The 19,854-nt window shown below is 38.4% G+C and overlaps 1 protein-coding gene across 1 annotated transcript in view; it reads right to left on the bottom strand.

Annotated features, from left to right (window-relative positions):
• Positions 1-637: 637 nt before the first annotated feature.
• LOC140238572 (sorting nexin-5-like) overlaps positions 638-19,854 on the bottom strand; it is a 50,961-nt gene continuing 31,744 nt past the window's right edge. Inside the window, exons 5-11 of the mRNA XM_072318475.1 lie at positions 10,574-10,686; positions 9,687-9,876; positions 4,643-4,730; positions 3,451-3,577; positions 2,874-2,963; positions 1,778-1,843; positions 638-1,017 (exon numbers count right to left, since the gene is read on the bottom strand). Coding sequence (XP_072174576.1) covers positions 877-1,017; positions 1,778-1,843; positions 2,874-2,963; positions 3,451-3,577; positions 4,643-4,730; positions 9,687-9,876; positions 10,574-10,686 — 815 coding nt within the window. The 3' untranslated portion in view covers positions 638-876. The remainder of the gene's footprint in view (positions 1,018-1,777; positions 1,844-2,873; positions 2,964-3,450; positions 3,578-4,642; positions 4,731-9,686; positions 9,877-10,573; positions 10,687-19,854) is intronic.

The raw sequence follows: 19,854 nt of genomic DNA, 5'->3' as shown, positions 1-19,854 counted from the left end.
TATTTGGCACCAATTGTATATGACCTTGCATCTAAGAATGACCTCTTCAGAATACAATGCCTCTAACAATATCTGATGTGTATTTGAAGAGAAACTGCAACTGTGTCTCCTGTCACCATTTGTATCACTTACACTATGGGAGCATCTGCACATTCAATACACCAGTAGTATACATGTACTTCTATCAATTCACGTCAAATCAAGTTACTTTCATCTGCTCTAAATATCAATATGCCAAAGAGAATAAATTTTACAGCTCGTTAGGTTCACCAAATGGAATATAAGTCAAACTATCTTCAGCGCTAAAAAAAAAAAAAAAAAAAAAAGAGTCCAGTGAAATTTCTCCTGTAAGGACAGAACATACATTCCACTTTACTTCTGCTTGTCCTTAGATGTAATGCTTGCCTACGAACTTGATTTTAAAAAAAAAAAAATTTGGTTTGAACAGCCTGTAGGCAGGGTATTTTTCATCCATGGTATACACTATCTGGATTACCATTCTAACTTAGCATAAAATTCAAGCTTCAGAGGCCAGAGTGGTATGAGAGTTGCATGTAATCCTAAACAGGATAGTTTATTTGATGAAATTGAATGATGATGAAAGTATAGATATGAAATTACATAAATGATCATAATGAAAAGTTGAGGAGGAGCTGTCATCGCCAAAATTAATACAAATGGAAGGCAAGGTACATATAAAGACAAACTTACACGAAGGTTTATGAAATTCATCTATGATGCCTACCACTCTACATCTGGCCTGAGAAACATTACAAAAATAACATCTCTAACATGTTACCATATAAACATGGCATAAGATGAATGGCAGAGATAGGGAAAGGTCACATCCAACTCCCTGCCAATGTCTTACAAACTTTATAAGGTGATGTGCTTCATCTCTGATAAATCTTTGGCCAGCAGTGCGTATGCATCTCGTGCAGTCTTTATGTTGGCTTCTGCATATACGACAAGAGATTTCTGAAATTCCACAACCCGTTGCCTGTTGTAGTTTTGGAGCTGTAGAAATAACAAAAGATGAAAGTGCTTCACAACAAAAACAAAAAGCATCATGTCTATGTCTTTTCTCTACAGTCAGCTGAAACACAGTGTGCTAAGACAATCAAGTTCAATACTCCTCCGGAAGCAAACATTGACAGTGAGTTTCTGATACAATTCACCCTCTGTGATGCTCAGAATAAAGGCAAATCAAGTTTGTTTTGTGTGTGTGTGATTTACAGTCTCAAAATAGACTTTAGGTTTTCAACACCCCACCATGCCCCCCCCCCCCCCTCTAAATAAAACAGACTATCAATTGAACACTTTAATGCATCCTGCCTAGACAATGGTTATGCAAGTCATAGTTATATTTGAGACAGCTACCCAAATCATTATCTAGGGCAGAAACATGCCAAACTAATATTCCACATTTTGATCAAGTGAAACACACACACACACATTAAAGTGACCAAATATAAGTGCACTGGTATTCTCCTAAATTAGAAACTTGAAATTGAGCAACATATCTTTTATACACACACTTGAAGGATGAAAAAAAAAAATCATCATTAAAACTCACTTTATCGCACTAGATAAATTCACTTGCATATCATAGATTTAGATGACTGTGAAAGTCAAAAGCAACTTGGAAACAAAATTACTTGAAATTATATGATATGATGCCTGTAAATGGCACGATGATAACAAAACCCACACACAAATTATTGTATTTCATACTGATTATGATATGATGGGAAAGTGTTTGGACATTATACTGTACCTCTTTCCTGGCTATGCTTGAAATGTCATTGAAATCCTTCTCTTTCTGATCCTTCACTTCCTCAGCCTGTGTGTCAAAGAGGCATTGTACAGGGTCAATGTATTGCTATGCACTGATGTGAGAATGAAGGTCCAACAGTTTCATTCCCCGTCAGGTTTTGAAATTCCATATACATTGTACATAACTTAGTAGCTGTAGGGTAAGAGACGGGTCTCAACTACAGGCTCCACTGCACGCCTATGGGGTTTACAATGACAGCACAGAGGCCAGCAATTAACACTAATACACTCACATCAAGACTTGTCACACAGGCAGAAAGGAAGATGAATGTGAGATCAATTTAAAATGTATGCAACATTGGAGTTACATCTCATTCATTGCAAAATACACCATGCACAAAAATGTTTAGTTTCAAGATTTCCTGCACATGCATCTTTCAAGTATTTGGAATTCTTTTCACTATAGATACTAAAAAGGGTTTACAGCTAACCTCCTCCCCACCCCCTTACAAATGGATTAGTAAGTATACAGTTGGCACACTCTCTGAATAGAAAGGTACCAGGTAAACACAAATCATTATTAAAATGCATCATATGCATACATGTATCCAGTGCATTCAGTAAATTTGTCCAGTACTTATATGCATCCAGTACTTTTACCACAGGTCACATGATCAAAAACGGATTGCTGGCCCTGTTTTATAAAACAGATGATGCACATGTCTTTTCATGCATCAGTAGAAATAGTGTGCATGCAGTAACTATCAATGGTACTTTGACTAAATCCACTCGGCATACCTCATGGGTTGAACAGTACCTTATGAACAAAATTTCTACTGATGCACTGAGACTTGCACATCATTTGTACAGTAAAACACCGTGTATCATATATGCCATCAGTGTAGGCCAACAGGCTCTATAGTTGTAAGTCTGTTCAGTTGTTTTGTTGTTGTTTTTTTGTCAGTGGCAAGATATGAATATGATGCATGTCAAAATTGTAAGTACTCCAATTATTTTCTTGATCCTCAATCTGAGCACAATGATGTACAACTGCATGTCTAAAGAAAAAAGGGAAATATGTAAATGACTATACTCACAGCTGCCTTTTTCTGAGGGTTGGCTTTGTTCACTGTCTTCACTGCATTATCAAACTCTACAAGTTTGACTGTTCTTCTGTGCAACATTTCCTTTAATGGAAAAAAAAAAACAACAACCGTATTTGTACATGTATATATGTGACCACACATGCACACATGGAACATGTTACTGTACAGACATTAATCCAATTAAATTAAAATCTTGTAATAACTGTCAAAAGACATCAGGGAAACAAAAAGGCATAAATTCAGCAACTTGGGAAAAAAAAAATATATATATACCTTCTGGTTCTAATGAGAGTCAAGATCTCATAAAAATGTAAATCAATTCTCTATGCTTCCACAACATAAGTACAGATACACCCTACAATATTAAAGTGAGCATTATCACTTATTATGAAGCTTGTCTTTGCTACTAGTATCTAAAAGGTGTCTCTTAGTTTGCAAATTCCCTATCAAATTTTAATCAAGACATATGATTGAATTATTACTCTACTTTATTCAAAATTTCAGGAACAATTCTCTTCAAATTAATATCTACATGTATGAAAGAGACAATAGCACATGTTAGCAATACCTTTTCAGCTTCTGCATATCTGGCATAAACATCAAGGAAAAATCCTAACGAAGACTCATGGTTTGCAGTGAACACATCCACGGCATGAGCATAATGCTCCATCGCTCTAGCAAACAACAGCTGTGTCCTAACACAGGAAGCGAGACAGGGTGAGAGAAAGAGAATCAGACAAATATATTTACGGCAAATGGAGAGGGTAAAATCATACTGGTGGAAGCAACATTAAGCCAATAGTTTCACTACGAGTACCATCACTTCTAATGGCTATTATTATGTAGATTTTCTGAAACTGGTGATTAACAGCTGCAATAATTTCACAGATAGGTGTTTTCAGGGCCTCATGAGAATTTTCTACTCTAGTTTGAATTTTTCCAAGAAGTGAATCATCATTAATTCATTGACTACAGGAATCTACCAAGCCTTGTACAATCGTCTGAAACATGTGTATGATTGAAATATAACAAGAAATAAAATGGCTATAATATGTATCAATCATTCTTTATCATTTACAATCAAAAAAAAAAAAAAAATTATTGAGCCTCAAAGGCATGTTCTGGCATTGCCAAAAGTTGGAGGTAACAGACATTTTACACTTTACAAATGATAATATCAAGGGTTTATATTTGTTTGGTCTTAAATAACATTTCAGTAGTTCACAGAGAATACAATAATCCAATATTTTACAGTCATTTGCTTGCATATATATAATATGTATATATATGAAGAGTTTTATTGCAAAACGAGCTAATTCCATTTTCGATAAATTGAGATATACAAATTTGTGATTGAAGCTGCCTAAAAACGAAGAAAATGATAAGAAAATACAGGATATTTTTAATCACAACTTCCAAAATATTCCATGCTACGTTACAAGTGAGGTATCACTGGAGAGGTTTTGTTTTGCTTTATCTGCTGATGGACTTTAATACTTTGAAATGTTTAAACACGGAGCTCAGCTCATTTTGCAATAAAACTCTTCATATAGATATAATATTTGTATAGCACAACACAATTAATGAATATTGGCGACACTGGATATGGCAACTCAACTGAGAGCATCCATTACCATACTGTGTTTAAGCAATGCAACCACTCCAATATTTACTATCTCTCTCTTAAAAAACAAAACTAAAATAATAATGATAATGAATAAGATATTGAATCCCCAATAATGTATGGGATATACACTCACTGGGTTCCTTCAATGAGCTTTTCATCTTTCTCTGCACTGCTGACAAGACACAAAGCCGTAGAAAAGTGGTTAAGTGCTGAAGATAATCCTGTATAACATGGAGGAATGAAAGCAAGACCAAAGACATTAGAGTGAGTAATGCCTTGAGATGCTAAAATGAGCTTCTGCTTCACGCGAAAACAGCAAGTTCAGTTAATATCACTGAGAAACACAGTAAAAGGCCTCTGTTTCCCTTTAGATTCTGTCTCCCAACTTGAAATGTCACTGAAAATGATAAATTCTCACAATGATTCAACTACAAGCTAATCACAAAGATTAACATGTTACGTACATGATATGATTGCTTTTATTCCTGTAGAAGGATGTCTACACGAGAGGGAGATTAAAAGGGAAACTGATGGTTGATGGTTGGCAGTGCATCATGTAGGGTTGCAGTTCTGAAAAGAACTTATTAGGATTCTTCCATGGTGGAGTTCTGAAAAGATGTGTTCAGTATGCTTTCTTGGTGGAGTTCTGAAAAGGAAGAAATAGCATTCTGCACGATTCATGTTTCAGACAGTTTGACTATCTGAGTAGTTAGAATTGCCAAAACTCAACCAAAAGGAGATAATGTCAGTCCAATACATGGTGTATACAGAAGCACAAAAGTACCTTGTATCTATCTTTATATGAGTAATTAGGTACCGGACATGACAGATCTACTGCAAACCCAAGTTTTTACCCTATTGTAAAGGGCCAAGCATCACAAAAACAACAAAATTATCAGGCCCTAATTTTATATGAGAACTCAAAATACGTAAAATAGATCAACCTAGTCAATCTTTAGTTTTTTATATTATCTGAAAGTCAGAGCAATTCGACATAATCCTTAAGTTTGGGATCATACAACCACAAACATTTTCTTTTTCATTGTTTTCTAGAACAATTTTCGAATAGTGTGATTAGGTAAGTCTTAGTGGCCCCCTTTGATTTCTTTAAAAAAAAAAAAAAAATACACACTCTTCACTTCCAACCCTTATCAACTTTTGAAAGGAGCTGATGCTACTGCTTTGAAAGTTAGTACGATGGATGGATACAGTAAAACTTCAGCTTATTTGATAATCCCTTAAATGTGGTTGATACAGAATTTTGCATCCCATCCTGTTTTTGTCCCATTTATTGCACAGAGCACAGCTTGGTGAGATTAAGCCCTTGACTACACCCTAAATATCAAAGCCTCTTTTCAGTTCATACTTTTCCAGAGTGTGTGCTTTCTTTCCATTACGGCCGTAATCTGGCAGAACTGTGTATCTCTTTTAACCCATTACGCCAGAAATCGGGTTTAAAGATTCAATGTTACACCTTTCTAAACTGGGATTGGCCTAAAGAATTTGTTTCCAGCAAAAAAATGACAATTTTACCTTTTTAAGTAGTAATTATTACCATTTTAAAAAACTTACGCAGATTTCTGCCAGATTAATCGTCGCCAAATTTTTGCGATCGTAATCTGGCAGAACTGCGTATCTCTGGTCACGTGCCCGGGTTGATCAGCCAGAACTGCGTATGTCTTTGGCCATGCGGGGGGTTTTTCAGGCAGAACTGCGTATCTCAAGGAGATACGCAGTTCTGCCCAATAAGCATGTGTTTCATCAGGCAGAACTACGTATCTCTTTTCGTCGTTAACCACGTGCTTATGAGCCAGAACTGCGTACCTCCTAGAGATACGCAGTTTTGGCTGATAAACACGTGGTTTATCAGCCAGAACTACGTATCTCAGTCTATTTTCTGCGGATTGTCTATCGGATTTTACCATCCACCTCCCTTACTATTCAGCGGATGCAGTGTCAAAACAATGAATATTTTAGATCGAGTACATTTTTTTGAAATATTTGTTCACATTGTATAAAGTAATTATTATTGATTCACATTCAATTTCATTTTATCCATTCATTCGTATGTGGAAAATAACTTGCTTTCCCAAAATATTGTCCGTCTGTGTTTATGTTTCAGTCTTATTTAGCGGCAAGAGAAGTACCGCTACATCAAAAGCCTGGCTGCTTCTTGGGTCATTGTAGATCTCGTGAAGCATTGCATTTGGATTATTAAAGAATAATATTAGACTAGATGTTAAGCTGTATGTTCATCAAGACTGCAGTTAATACATTGTAGACCGTCTAGACCGTAGTCTATTCAGGCCAACGATACACTAGACATCTAGAGACTAGTAGAGCGGTATAGGGATCTGCATACGATAGGCCTACTGATCTCATCATTCCTACTCTATGCCCAAAGTAAGAGTATGCCTAGACCCTTTTGGCTGAAGGCCTAAACTCTATTTAAACTAAAGAATACTAGGAGCTAGGCCTGACTAACAGTTTATTTACAGCTTTTAATATTAGAAATAGAAAATAGACCCTAGGTCTCGTTTGTGCCGACTGTACTACTAGCCACTCCTACAGTACTACGTTACCAGGGTAGTAGTGTTCTACTCTCTACGCTGCAGGCCTAAAACGTACTAGAACTCTCAAACTCTTTCTACTCCATCGTACTGACTAGGTCTATGTAACATCCAGACGTCTATTTTGGGGCGTCATTAACAGACTAATATCAAGGAAAATTAGTTTATAGTCTAGACTCTAGATCTATATCCAGGTAGGGGCTAAATCTAGAGCTAGACCGTCTATTGGGGATCTAGTACTAATGTTATAGTAGATCTAAGAACAACGTAAAGCCGTAGAACCTGCCTATCTCATGACTAACGTTAAGTCTATAAAATCTATAGGCCCAACGTTAGGGGCCTAGCATATAGTGTCTAGTAATAGTAGTCCATAGATCACAGATCCAGATCTTAGTTTCAGATCTATTTTTAGGGCTAAATGGTTATAATTTAGCTTTTAACCTGTAGATTCTAGATTGTTCATATTACAGACTTAAAGAATATTTATGCCGAATTAAATCTAGAAAACTAGAAAACTGAGTAAAGACAGAATAACCGGCGATTCGGCCCAAGTAACGGTAGTAATGTACAACTCTACCGGGAGTACCGTTACGGTACCGGTATTAAAAAGTAAACTTGAAAAGTGTTAGTATCGGCCAATTTCTGACGTCTTTAGGATTGAATCGAAAATGCCATCGTTATGGACGGTATCCTAGATATTCATTAAACTTCTCGAAATCAATCCCATAGATCCAAGCCAACTAACGGCTTATTACAATGAAAAACAAAATGAGAAGCTATGGATTAGGGTTACAGATACAACTATTGTTGTTCGCGTGACCTACCGCACAGTACCGTTAGTGCACCAGTTTTCGACAGGACCCATATTTCGACACCCAGCAGATAATTCTTATTAAATTTTATACTCAATACAAACGTCTGACTGCAACAATCAACCAAGTTATCAATCACATTTCTAGTCTTATATAAACAGCGTTTGTCACTTGTCATCATTACCCACGGTAGAATATTTAGGAGAAAAGCAACACAGTGTCAGCAGAAATGTTGATGTCAGCCATGTTTAGGGGTTCAAAACAATATGACGCATTTTGTATACATCGCCGTAAAATGAAATTCACCCATGCCGGTTATCTTACTTTAGTATCAGTTTGTTTGCCAAATCCTGATGTTTGATTTCATAATCGTCTTTAGTAATTTCATGGCTGAATTCATGATAAATAAGCAAACTTGTAGAAAGAGTTGGCTTTGAGAATGTGGCACCAGATTTCGACATTCCCATATTAAGACACGTAATATAGAGGAAACAACAAGTTCTTGCGCTGGTATGATTGCTTGTTTGCATCCACAATGCAGTGTACGCGTACTGTACGCGCCATGTGATTTATGTGTGATGCGCGCTGTGATTGTGTCGAAAAATGATGCTGGGTGTCGAAATCTGATGCCAGCTAAGGCGTGACGGAAATCACTTAAGAATTGAACACGAGTGCATTAAAATGGGAATTCGTTCAAGGCATATTATTATTGGCCTTTGTAGCTCAACTTCATATCGAAATTCCTAGGTAAAATGGTGTAGTATTGATGGTAAACAAGGAAATGTGCTGAAGTGTCGAAAACCGGCACCCTAACTGTAAATTGATTTCACGTACACTAACAATGGACAAGTGCTGCAGTACTAAGTAGACCCTAGGCCTACAGTTGACTGGAGCGTTTTGTCAGACAAGATGCAAACTATAACGTTTGTTAGATCTAGAAATGCTCTAGGCTTAAAAAACCCTAGATTGTAGCAAAACTTAATAGTAAGGCATACCGCATATTGACCTGTTTTGAAGCCTGCCAGTCTATGAAGGGAAAGAAAGTGGCAATTTCCCCCAAGAGTTGAGGGTCATTGCTTTTGGATCCATTGCTTTAGCGTGACTGTCATCGTGTACTCTGTGCTAGCTATAGTAGCTTGCTACAACAACGCGCAGAGCGTTTGTCACTAACAAGGCCGTGCAGGCGCGTGTTAAGATATACCATGTCCACGCGGGATGCAGGAACACCTTGGTCCAAGCGTTGTCGTAAGTCGACTTCCGCAGTTCTGCCTGATTAACATCGGAAAATTCATTTCGTATCTCGCCTTACGCAGTTCTGCCAGATTAATCGCCCTCTCTCCTCAGGAATTTTGCCAAAATTACTTTCTAAAAATAACTTTCTGTACCGAATCACAACTTATTTTTTGGCCCACTTGAAAGAGTATGAGAAAAAACACACAAAACACTCAAAACCTGAAAATCGACCAAAATCGACTTAGGGAGTTCTGCCAGATTACGGCTGATTATTTAGATAGGTTAGGAGAGTCTTTGCATTGAGTTATACATCATTTAAAGCTTAGAGTCTGCTCTTTCAGAATCTGCCCTTAACTTAAAATCTATGCCTAGCGACTTTTTGATGGTTTTGTGATGTAGGGTCACATATCAATCATGTCTAATATCCATATTGGAATAATCTTCCTGCAAGTGTATAAGATCCTTATCATAGATACAGAATTTCACATTAACCTGACATGAATATGAACACTTAGCTAAGCAAAATACGAATGATTTGGATGAAGAGGCACTCCCAACTCACGCTGCAAGTGATTTGTTCTCAGTTTGAAAACTCTACTGAGATCCTTCATGATAGGAAGCACTTGGTTGGCTCTATCCCTGTCCTTCTGGAACTCAGTGTCACTATCTTGGTGACTACCTTTCATCACTTCAGACATCTTCTGTGTCAGGTTAGATAGTAGGCCTCGCTTTACCTTGGCCCTCACTGGAGGCTGTGCAAGAAATAATAGGATATGAGCAAACATGAAATTGTGAATATTAGGTGACACACACTGTTTTGCATTTTCCAATTGGTTTCTCTTTCTGGTCACAGAAAACATTGTTTTTTCTTCTTCTTTTTTTTTTTTTGGAGGTCTACTTTAATAAAGTCACGTTCATTATTCCATTACAATTACTTGACTTGTGGAAATCTGCGCACATGATTACAGAAAACAAGGTGAGTACTGGATATATTACTTTTTTTTTTCTTTTAATAAACTTATGTGTTGCCTTTTTAGAATCCACTCACTTAAAACCACTTTCTCCTAGTCATACATTTTTCAAGGCATCTTCATCATCACCTCTCCCCCCCCCCCCCTCTCTCTCTCTCTCTCTCTCTCTCTCTCTAATAACATATAGATACAATGTTGGAGCATCTTTACATAATTTGTAGAATTTCTTATACTTGTGAATATCATCTGCTATATATTATCTCACTGGTCACTAGACAACTTAGAATCGGCATGAACTGACGTGGGATGGAACAGTAAGCACTGTATCTAAATTAGCACAGCATGTGTGAATCATGTAATTGAGGTAATCCTATCAAAATACAAACAAATACTGTGATGTATACTACAGAGAGAAGATATATTGTGAGTTTCACCCCTAGCTGAATACCATCCAAGGCATGCACTATACAGACCTTACCTCAATCTCTGTCAGAAATTTAGCCAAGGTGGAATCTTTGCCCAGCACACTGTGTCTTATCACATAATGAAGATATTTCTCTAGGTGGCGACAATCTTTGTGGAACTCATCTCCTGGATGGGGCGGGGTGGGGAGGGGGAAAAAAGAAAGAGAGTGAGTCTAGAGCTCACCAAGCATCACAGTCTCAATTTTGGGGGTGTTGCCGTGGACAGATACAACATTTGAAGAACTGCACAGCTACAAAAAGGATACTGTGCCATGAAAGTAAAGACAAGTGCTTAAACTCTTTACTGTATGTCTGCATTTAACTTCAACCCAGTCCAAAATAAAAAGAGACTTTCCAAAACAGTCTACAAAAAAGCACTCGATTTTGGGAAAAATTTGTTACAAATTGATCCATCAATGTGCAAAAAATGGCTTTTGCTACTGAAAATGATGCTCCCAGGTTCGCTAGAAAGCGAACCCTGGCTGCCCTGCCAGGTTCGCCAAAAAGCGAACCTGGCTGCAAGGTTCGCCAAAAAGCGAACCTGGCTGCAAGGTTCGCCAAAAAGCGAACTTGGCCGCCAGGTTCGCCAAAAAGCGAACCTGGCTGCAAGGTTTGCCAAAAAGCGAACCTGGCCGCCAGGTTCGCCAAAAAGCGAACCTGGCTGCAAGGTTTGCCAAAAAGCGAACCTGGCCGCCAGGTTCGCCAAAAAGCGAACCTGGCCGCCAGGTTCGCCAAAAAGCGAACCTGGCCGCCAGGTTCGCCAAAAAGCGAACCTGGCTGCAAGGTTTGCCAAAAAGCGAACCTGGCCGCCAGGTTCGCCAAAAAGCGAACCTGGCCACCAGGTTTGCCAAAAAGCAAACCTGGCTGCAAGGTTCGCCAAAAAGCGAACTTGGCCGCCAGGTTCGCCAAAAAGCGAACCTGGCTGCAAGGTTTGCCAAAAAGCGAACCTGGCCGCCAGGTTCGCCAAAAAGCGAACCTGGCTGCAAGGTTTGCCAAAAAGCGAACCTGGCCGCCAGGTTCGCCAAAAAGCGAACCTGGCCGCCAGGTTTGCCAAAAAGCGAACCTGGCCACCAGGTTTGCCAAAAAGCAAACCTGGCTGCAAGGTTCGCCAAAAAGCGAACCTGGCCACCAGGTTCGCCAAAAAGCGAACCTGGCCGCAAGGTTCGCCAAAAAGCGAACCTGGCTGCTAGGTTTGCCAGAAAGCGAACATGGCTGCCAGGTTTGCCAGAAAGTAAACTTGGCTGCCAGGTTTGCCAAAAAGTGAACCTGGCATACATCACAAAATCCTTTTCAAAGAAGAGAAAATATTAGGTGCATTTTGATGAGCCTATCTAATTGCTATCTAATTGTTTTCATTATATTTTCCTTCGGTAAATGTGAAATTACCACTCTTGGTCTTGTGTATGAAGAGTTTAGATAAGTGCACAAACATTTGTCAGTGACAATCAATTTTACCTGTGTAATTACTCTGCACTAATTGTTAATTTCAGCCCATTGGGCCATGTATGTCCATAACAAAACAAAAAAAAAAAACATGTTTTTTTTTTAAGTTTTACAAATTAAGCACTCAGTAAAGAAGAACATACTAATTGAATGCAAAGCAAGCTCATAACCCTCTTCCGAAACACTCATAAAGAAACTTCTGCTCTGTAATAATTAAGTAGTCAATTATTGTTAAAAAGTGTAAATCTGTAACAGACACATAGTGTGACTGTATGTGAGCTTTATAATTTCATAAGGATTGATTTGTTGATTTTATTTTCCGATGTTTATTTGTGATTTAATTGAAAGGTAGCATGGAACATCTCGATAACTACGATTAAGTTGGAATACTTGTTAATTAAACTAATTAGCAGTGTTTGTTTGTTTGTTTTGTTTTTTGTAGATTGCATTGCACACATATTAAAAAACGACTTTTGATAGTGGGTGTGCATGGAAATTAAGCCTTTTTGTAATTTTGTAATTCGCAGAAAGATGATAAATGCAGCCTTTAGGCCTATGCTTCTCCTATATTTTCTACATCGCACCTGAGAACTGGATTGTATTCGGCTATCAATAGTATTGATAGATATAGCCCTGCATGTGGTGTGTGAACATACATACATGTAATTATCCATACATGCCAGGGCTGTCAACACGGGAAACTAGTTGAGAGTGAGACTCCCATAGGCCAATGCTATAATTTAGGAGTCAAAATGCGTGAGATCAATAGAAATGCATGGAAATGAAATAAGTTTTAGATTGAGTGAGAAAGGACCTCAATGCATGAGAGTTAAAATTGGCAGCCCTGACGTGCACATGTATGCAAAGTTTGTATGTGCTAGGCTTTGCATTATGCGTAACAAGTTTGAATATTTTGCACACTACACAGCATACACATGAAGTGGAACATTATCATTAAATGCAATTTACGTGTAATGGTAAAGCAAGAACTGTAACTACCGGTACACAATCAATGCAATATTTTGCAACAACATTCCCGCATGCATATTGATCAGAAGAAAGCTATATAAAGTTATAGGGCCAGTACCAGGTATCACACAAACATTTGATGAAGTCCAAATGTCAAATTGACAAACACAAGTAAGTCAAATGCTCACAACTCGTAAAAGGATATACAGTAGTTCTGGACTCTCAATCGAAATGTTTATTCACAGCTCCTAATCATTGCATGATCACCATCCAGTGCACCACTGGCCTCATCCTGTGAAGTAAACAGTTTACATGAGAATATGGGATAGACTTACAGTTGTACAAACTACGTACTATGAAATCCGTTTAACAATATTTGTGAGTCAGGACACTGCTCTCTTGTCACAGTCGTCATCTTATGGCGAGTCCTCTTCTTCAAATGGCCATGTTCACGATGAGCAACATATACATGCTGGTTTCGGAGGATTTATATTGTGGGGATGGAAAGTGTGGAACGATGTCTGGCCCATGTCCATCAGTGCAGGGGTCAGAAAAGGTCAAGACCTAGCCAACTGCCAAATCCACAGAGGGTTCAGTGAGTGGAATGTGATAATTCAGACACACTAGCACAGTGTCTGCACTACACGTAGCTATACAGTTCTCATGGCAGCGTGTGTGCAAACCAAGGTTATTGATAATGTTTTGGTGGGAAGCCACTTGTATGAGGTGTATTAAACTAACAATCCCACCTCATCCCTGCTTGTGAATATACACGTGTATCATACACTTGAACATTATAAAAGGGGATGGTTAGTACAGGGCTGCCATAATTGGAAACTAGTTGAGAGTGAGACTCCCATAGGCTAATGCTATAATTTAGGAGTCAAAATGAGTGATATCAATAGAAATGCATGCAAATGAAATAAAGTTTTAGAGTGAGAAAGGACCAAAATGAGTGCTAGCAACTGTTCAGTGGGAATGCTGGGGGATGATTGTTCCAATCCTTGTGGGATAGAGTACTTTATATACTGGTATCTATTGTTGTGTGAAAATTATTTGCTTGAGAATTAATGGTCTCATATTTAATTATTATTCAAGTAATGTGCAGTTCAATGTTTCCAGGTAGCATGCCTGACAGTGATGGGGCATATACTGCACATTACTTGAATATGAGATCATTCTGAGGCAAATAATTTTCATTCAACACATACTCATAAAAGAATCCCACAAGGATTGCAACAATCACCCCTCAGCATTCCCACTGATTCCCACTGATCAGTTTGGTAATACAGGCTATCCCCTGTAAGTATGCATTTCAGTTAATTGAAACAGGTTTGTTTAGTATTTGCTTGTTCATGTGTTTGCTTGTTTTGGTGATCATGGCGATCATGGAAATTTGACAGAACTCCACAGTAACATACCCAGTTTCATGTTGATTGTGAAGTTAAGGCAATTTAGATGATTTTGATAATTTACATGTGAATGCTGGAAGCTTAATAAGAATTATAGTGAGCTGCATTGGTTTCTTTATTGTCCTAGAAGCTGCCTCTAAAAATCCACTTCTTACATATAGACATACAAATATCAGGATACTCTTTTGCTCAGGCGTATATATAACTTAAGCTTAACAGTTGGGCCGTGGGTGTGTCATTCATGGTGCGGCAACTGATCTCTTATAAGATCAGTGATGCAGCTTGCTTGGAGCATACATAGCCCAAAAAAGCTGTATGGTGTCTTCAAGAAAGCACATTGAAACAGCATCCATATCCATGATTAATGGTAGTGAAACGATCGTATGGCATGTAGGCCTACACAGCAATAACACTGCTTTGGCAGTACCCTGTAGGCCTATGTTTTTGGTAAAAGATGATTTAATTCATCCGTTCCAAGAATAATGAGCGGGGTATTACGTAAACAGGAGAAATCAGAAATTCAAAAGGAATGGTGCTAAAGTATACTAGTGCATTAAGATAAGTACTCAATTAATGAATGAAAATTCATTAGCATTTGATGAGGACTATAAGATCACAAATGAAATTGGGATCCTTGTTCAAGCAACATACAGACTCATACATTTGCTATGGAGAGCAATTACCTTCACATTGACATATGAAAATCATTACTCAAAGTGAACAGAGGGGCTACATTGCATCTGCAGACATTGATAACAGGAGGAAACCCATACTTGATATTCATAATCTGTATTTTTTGACATCCTTTTCTCAATTGAGTTATTGCGTGTGCTCTTTGTGCGGTGTGTGATGTGCGTCATGCGTTAATTTTGTACTTTCATTTTCTTCTTGAAAACCCCATGACTGATAGTTCACCAAACTTGGCAGGTAGCATCCATCCCCAGGGGAATAGAATCTCAATTTATGCAAATGGGCACCTTTAAAAAAAAAAGTTATTTATGAAGTTTTCAGGTGGAGAGGCAGTCCTTTACATTGATCCAAGTGTTTTCAATTTCTTTAAAGTTTTTTTTTTTTTTTTGGTGTGTGTGTGTTTTGCGTTTGTGTTAAGAATTATTTAAACGAAAAGTGCAAAGATGATGGGATGTACCCATGATTTTTTTTTTCTTTTTTTATGTCTAGAACGTCTGGTATTATTTTATAGAAAGCTGTTTTTTTTTTAAGTCACCTTGATATGAGGTCCTCATCCTTTTCATCCAATTTAGCTATACTGCCATGTAATTGATTAATTGTAAGCCCTAGGGATCTCACTAATCTGGCTGTGGTGACAGAACAATAATGTTTGTATAGGCCTATGCCAGAATGAATGTATTTGCAAAAGTTAAGGGTCCCTTTAAGACACCCAAACTTGGTGGCACACAGAGTGTATGGTGCACACAGCAAAGTGCAGATACAGTGGGCTAATGTTACTTTACTCTCCCCTGACCATGAGTCTGGTGAATGTTTTGGCCAAGTCTTATCAAGGTGACATTCTTTTTGACCCCTGAACTGTACAGGGGCAAAAGTTAAATACTTTCCCCACAATACAGCATACACTGGACACTCACAGAGCTACCAAGTCTCACGCATTCTGAGGTTACGCCATTTCCTGACCCACTTTATCTGACACACTCTTTCTGACACACTTTTTTTGCCACTCAATTTGTACACGGGGCAGTTTTCATGAGACGGCCTCTGTTATTGGCTACTGTGCTAATGAATATTCAAGACTATGGTATGGCTTGTCGAACGTCTTGCTCAAGGCCGGCCAATAAGAGGCGGCCAGGAGCTGATGAGCTGGAGGCGCGCGGCAATTTCTAACCTCATCCACGTGCAGGCCTTGCTACTACGTGCGCTTCCAGTACTTTTTTTTTCAGCTGCTTAACCCATCCACGTACGGGCCTCTGTGTAATCTCTAATTTCGTGCCTGCCTAGGAAGTCGGCAGTGAACTTGGGCGCGATCTTCCCTACGGCGTGATCTATACGCGAAGGGTATTCAGCATACGTCATTGAAAAACTGCCTGTGTCATTCCCACTAAACAGGAGGGATGATGCATGTACACTTGTGGGAATGTGCACTTAGTTGACTCAGTACAGCACTATTCATGTGAATTTTATAAAAAGAAATAATAAACTGTGAAGGAATTATGAAAAAAAAAATATGTTTCTGTGTATTTTATTCATAAATCCTCTTCATTTCAACCCATCTGTAATCACATATACCCACTTATAATTCGACGTGTCCATAACGTCCTGGAGCCGCCTCCCAACCCCAAACAGATAGCGAAATCAAAGTCCACTGAAAAGGTCTTGACACTGTAATGTATGTTCCAAATTCATGTCTGGCTTAGTTTCGAGAGAATTTTCTACACTTGTGAAGGTTTTCTTTGCAAGAATCTGGAGTGAGATCGGTGAAGTAGCTAAACGTGTACTCTATGTGACTGTTGCATGCATGTATATGCGTGCACGTGGCTGCTGGGAGAGTGCGGCAAGCAAGAACGCTAGGAATGCACCACCAGCAGGTACGGTGGGCTGCAAATTCTTGGAGCAAAATTAGACTTCATTGTTCAGCCCGTCTAGTATTTATATATTCATAATACATGTAATTCTAATTCTTCATGAAATCACGATAAAAATACTTCATATATTCATAATGCATCTTAGAAGCGTAATGTGAAATATTTTGACTTTTTTTTGGCAATCCAAAGAAAAAATATTTTGAATAAAAAATTAATAAATAATAGTTCTTGACTCAAGTCTAAACTTCGTGCGTCTTCTTGCAGTCACCCCGCAGTTGCCCATGGATACGACGCATAAATAATCAGCTGTTTGCTGAGTCATTCCTACCCTACTGCCTCTGTTCAAATTGAGATCGATTGTGATTTTGTCGGTGGCATTTAGTTTCACGACCTAATCCAATAAAACTAGACAAATTTAAACATCAAATGTTGTGACAGTTTTTGTCAGAATTCCCTATCAATATCACTTGTTGCCACGATAGTTTTCAGATTTCACTAGCTTCATTATCGAAGCTGTTCTGAGGCTGTTGGACATTTGAAAGAACTGCTTTGTAAGAAATCCCCTTTTATTTATTATTTATTTTCACACACAAGAATTATGATGACTTACATAATCTTTTAAAACTATTCTAATGTCATAATATTTCATGATGGTATGTGTTCTGTCTTTACATGGCAAGATGGGATTTTTTTTTCTTCCATCCAGGGTCAAAGAAGGAAGTGACAGGAAGGAAACCAAAACGATAGGTAGGAAATGAAAAGGATAGAATGAAACACCTGCTCAGCGGGCTCTTTTTTATTGATATTTACAATGGTGAATGCAGTACATCAGAATTTAAGTACAGTTCTAAATAATTTATTATTTGAAAAATGAGCAAAGAAAATGGGATATCATCGAGTTCTAAATGAAAACTAAATTAGCATCGCCATTTAGATCTAATATTTACTAAGGCATAGCCCTGATGCAACCTTTTGGTTGAGTTTCTTTAGAGAAACGAATTTTTGGAGCACTAACCCAAGTAAACAAACAAAAGGTTTTAAAAAAATGATGAAATGCAGGTCTCTAGTCTAGACCACTCCTGTGCATGAGCGAGCAACAGCCCCCGTGGACAGTGTCACTCTCGTCCTTGGCCTAGGCTAGGCTACTCGTGTCGTTCTCGCCATCAACGTCATGGTCACACGAAATAAATTGCATCATCAAAAGGGTTCGTATATAATCACCAGAATCATTATGCTCATCATCACTATCATCTCAACCACAGCAAAACCCTGAATATCATTCCCACCATAGTCACTCCCAGCTCACAAAAACACATCAGCAAACGTACAGACATCGCAGACTTTGTAGCTAACTACGTTAGACTTTAGATCAATGTTAGTTGTACACAAAATGAAACGGAGGTGGAAAACTAGTAATGAATACACGGAGATCTCAACGATGGCATTTTACCGTAGAAAAAATACACTGAATATCCTGCACCGCAAAAATTTTGAGGTAAAAAACTACGTTGAGGAAAACTAGGGTGAAAACCCGCTGCTTGGAAGACGAACGATGAAGACACTGTACGGTAAAAATGCACACGCAAACAAACGAGTGGGTACCATACAAAGTATGAATGTTCTCGACACACGTAGATAATCTACATCGTGTTCAATCAAAAGACTCAAACACTCGAACAAAAACTCACCTCTAAATTGTTGCAAACGAGATAATCACTTCAAAAAATGGGGGGGAACACTTGTGGTAGTACGATTGTACTCTACAGAGATAAGATGATACGAAAGCAAAAGAGAGAAAAAGAGAGAAAAATGGACAAGAAACCTGCAGAAGTTATGCCACACTCACTGGCACCAAAACGCAATTCGACGCGACACACACAGGTAATCAGATATCGTCATGGACCCCCTTGAGGAGATCGATATCACGATACCACGCGTAAGTCAATAGCTAAAAGCCAATCACAGACACAGCATCAGACGAGTGACTCATTATGAAAAAAAAAATCGTAAGGCTGTTGAATATTCATTAGCACAGTAGCCAATAACAGAGGCCGTCTCATGAAAACTGCCCCGTGTACAAAATGAATGGCAAAAAAAGTGTGTCAGAAAGAGTGTGTCAGATGAAGTGGGTCAGGAAATGGCGTAACCCCGCATTCTGCGTGAGACTCGAGCATTTAGGGTCTGTCTCACGATCTCACGCATCTGGTGAAGTCTGCAATTTGGGCCAAAAATGAGGAGCATAGCTCAAAGGATTAAAGTGATAGTTGCAATTAAAGGTATATTTCCCTTTTGCCTTTCAAAATTAGTAAAAAATAGTCACTAAATTAAAGAATGCACCAGATCGCATCATTAAAAGCTAATAATTTAAAAAAGCTCCCTACCATGCTTTGGGAGTGGGACACCCTCCTCGTTCGCGTGCGCATGCGCGCGAGCGCCGAGACGCCGAGTCATAAAAATCTCACTCATAAAAGTTTTTTGAACTTGGCATCTCTGCACTCATTGTGAACATACAACTTCCTGCATTGAGAAAGTATAGTGTCCAGGGCCCTTTTCATGAAACTTGTTATGAGTGCCAAATTGCAATTATAGCTGTTGTAATGAAATCCTTACATGATTGGATTGGCGCAGAACAAATTTGTCACAGAAATGTGGTAGTTAATGTCACAGATAACAAGTTTTGACTTTGGACCCCTGATTAAGAATATTGTTAACAGGTTCCATACTTCAGTTGCTAAAATTTTTTCAGTTACCCCTTTTTCCTTTAATAGCAGTGTTCTAAACTGTTTTGGCATTGTGATATTGTTATGCCCTAAAATTGAAATCAATATTTTCTTGATTTACCCTTGACTTCAACAAACCTCAATTATAAGGCTTTACATTGTTTCATTAGGTGATCATATTCGTGTCATGTGGTCG

The sequence above is a fragment of the Diadema setosum genome, chromosome 2 (assembly GCF_964275005.1).
Source record: "Diadema setosum chromosome 2, eeDiaSeto1, whole genome shotgun sequence".
NCBI lineage: Eukaryota > Metazoa > Echinodermata > Echinoidea > Diadematoida > Diadematidae > Diadema > Diadema setosum.
This window is presented reverse-complemented; position numbering and strand designations above follow the sequence as displayed.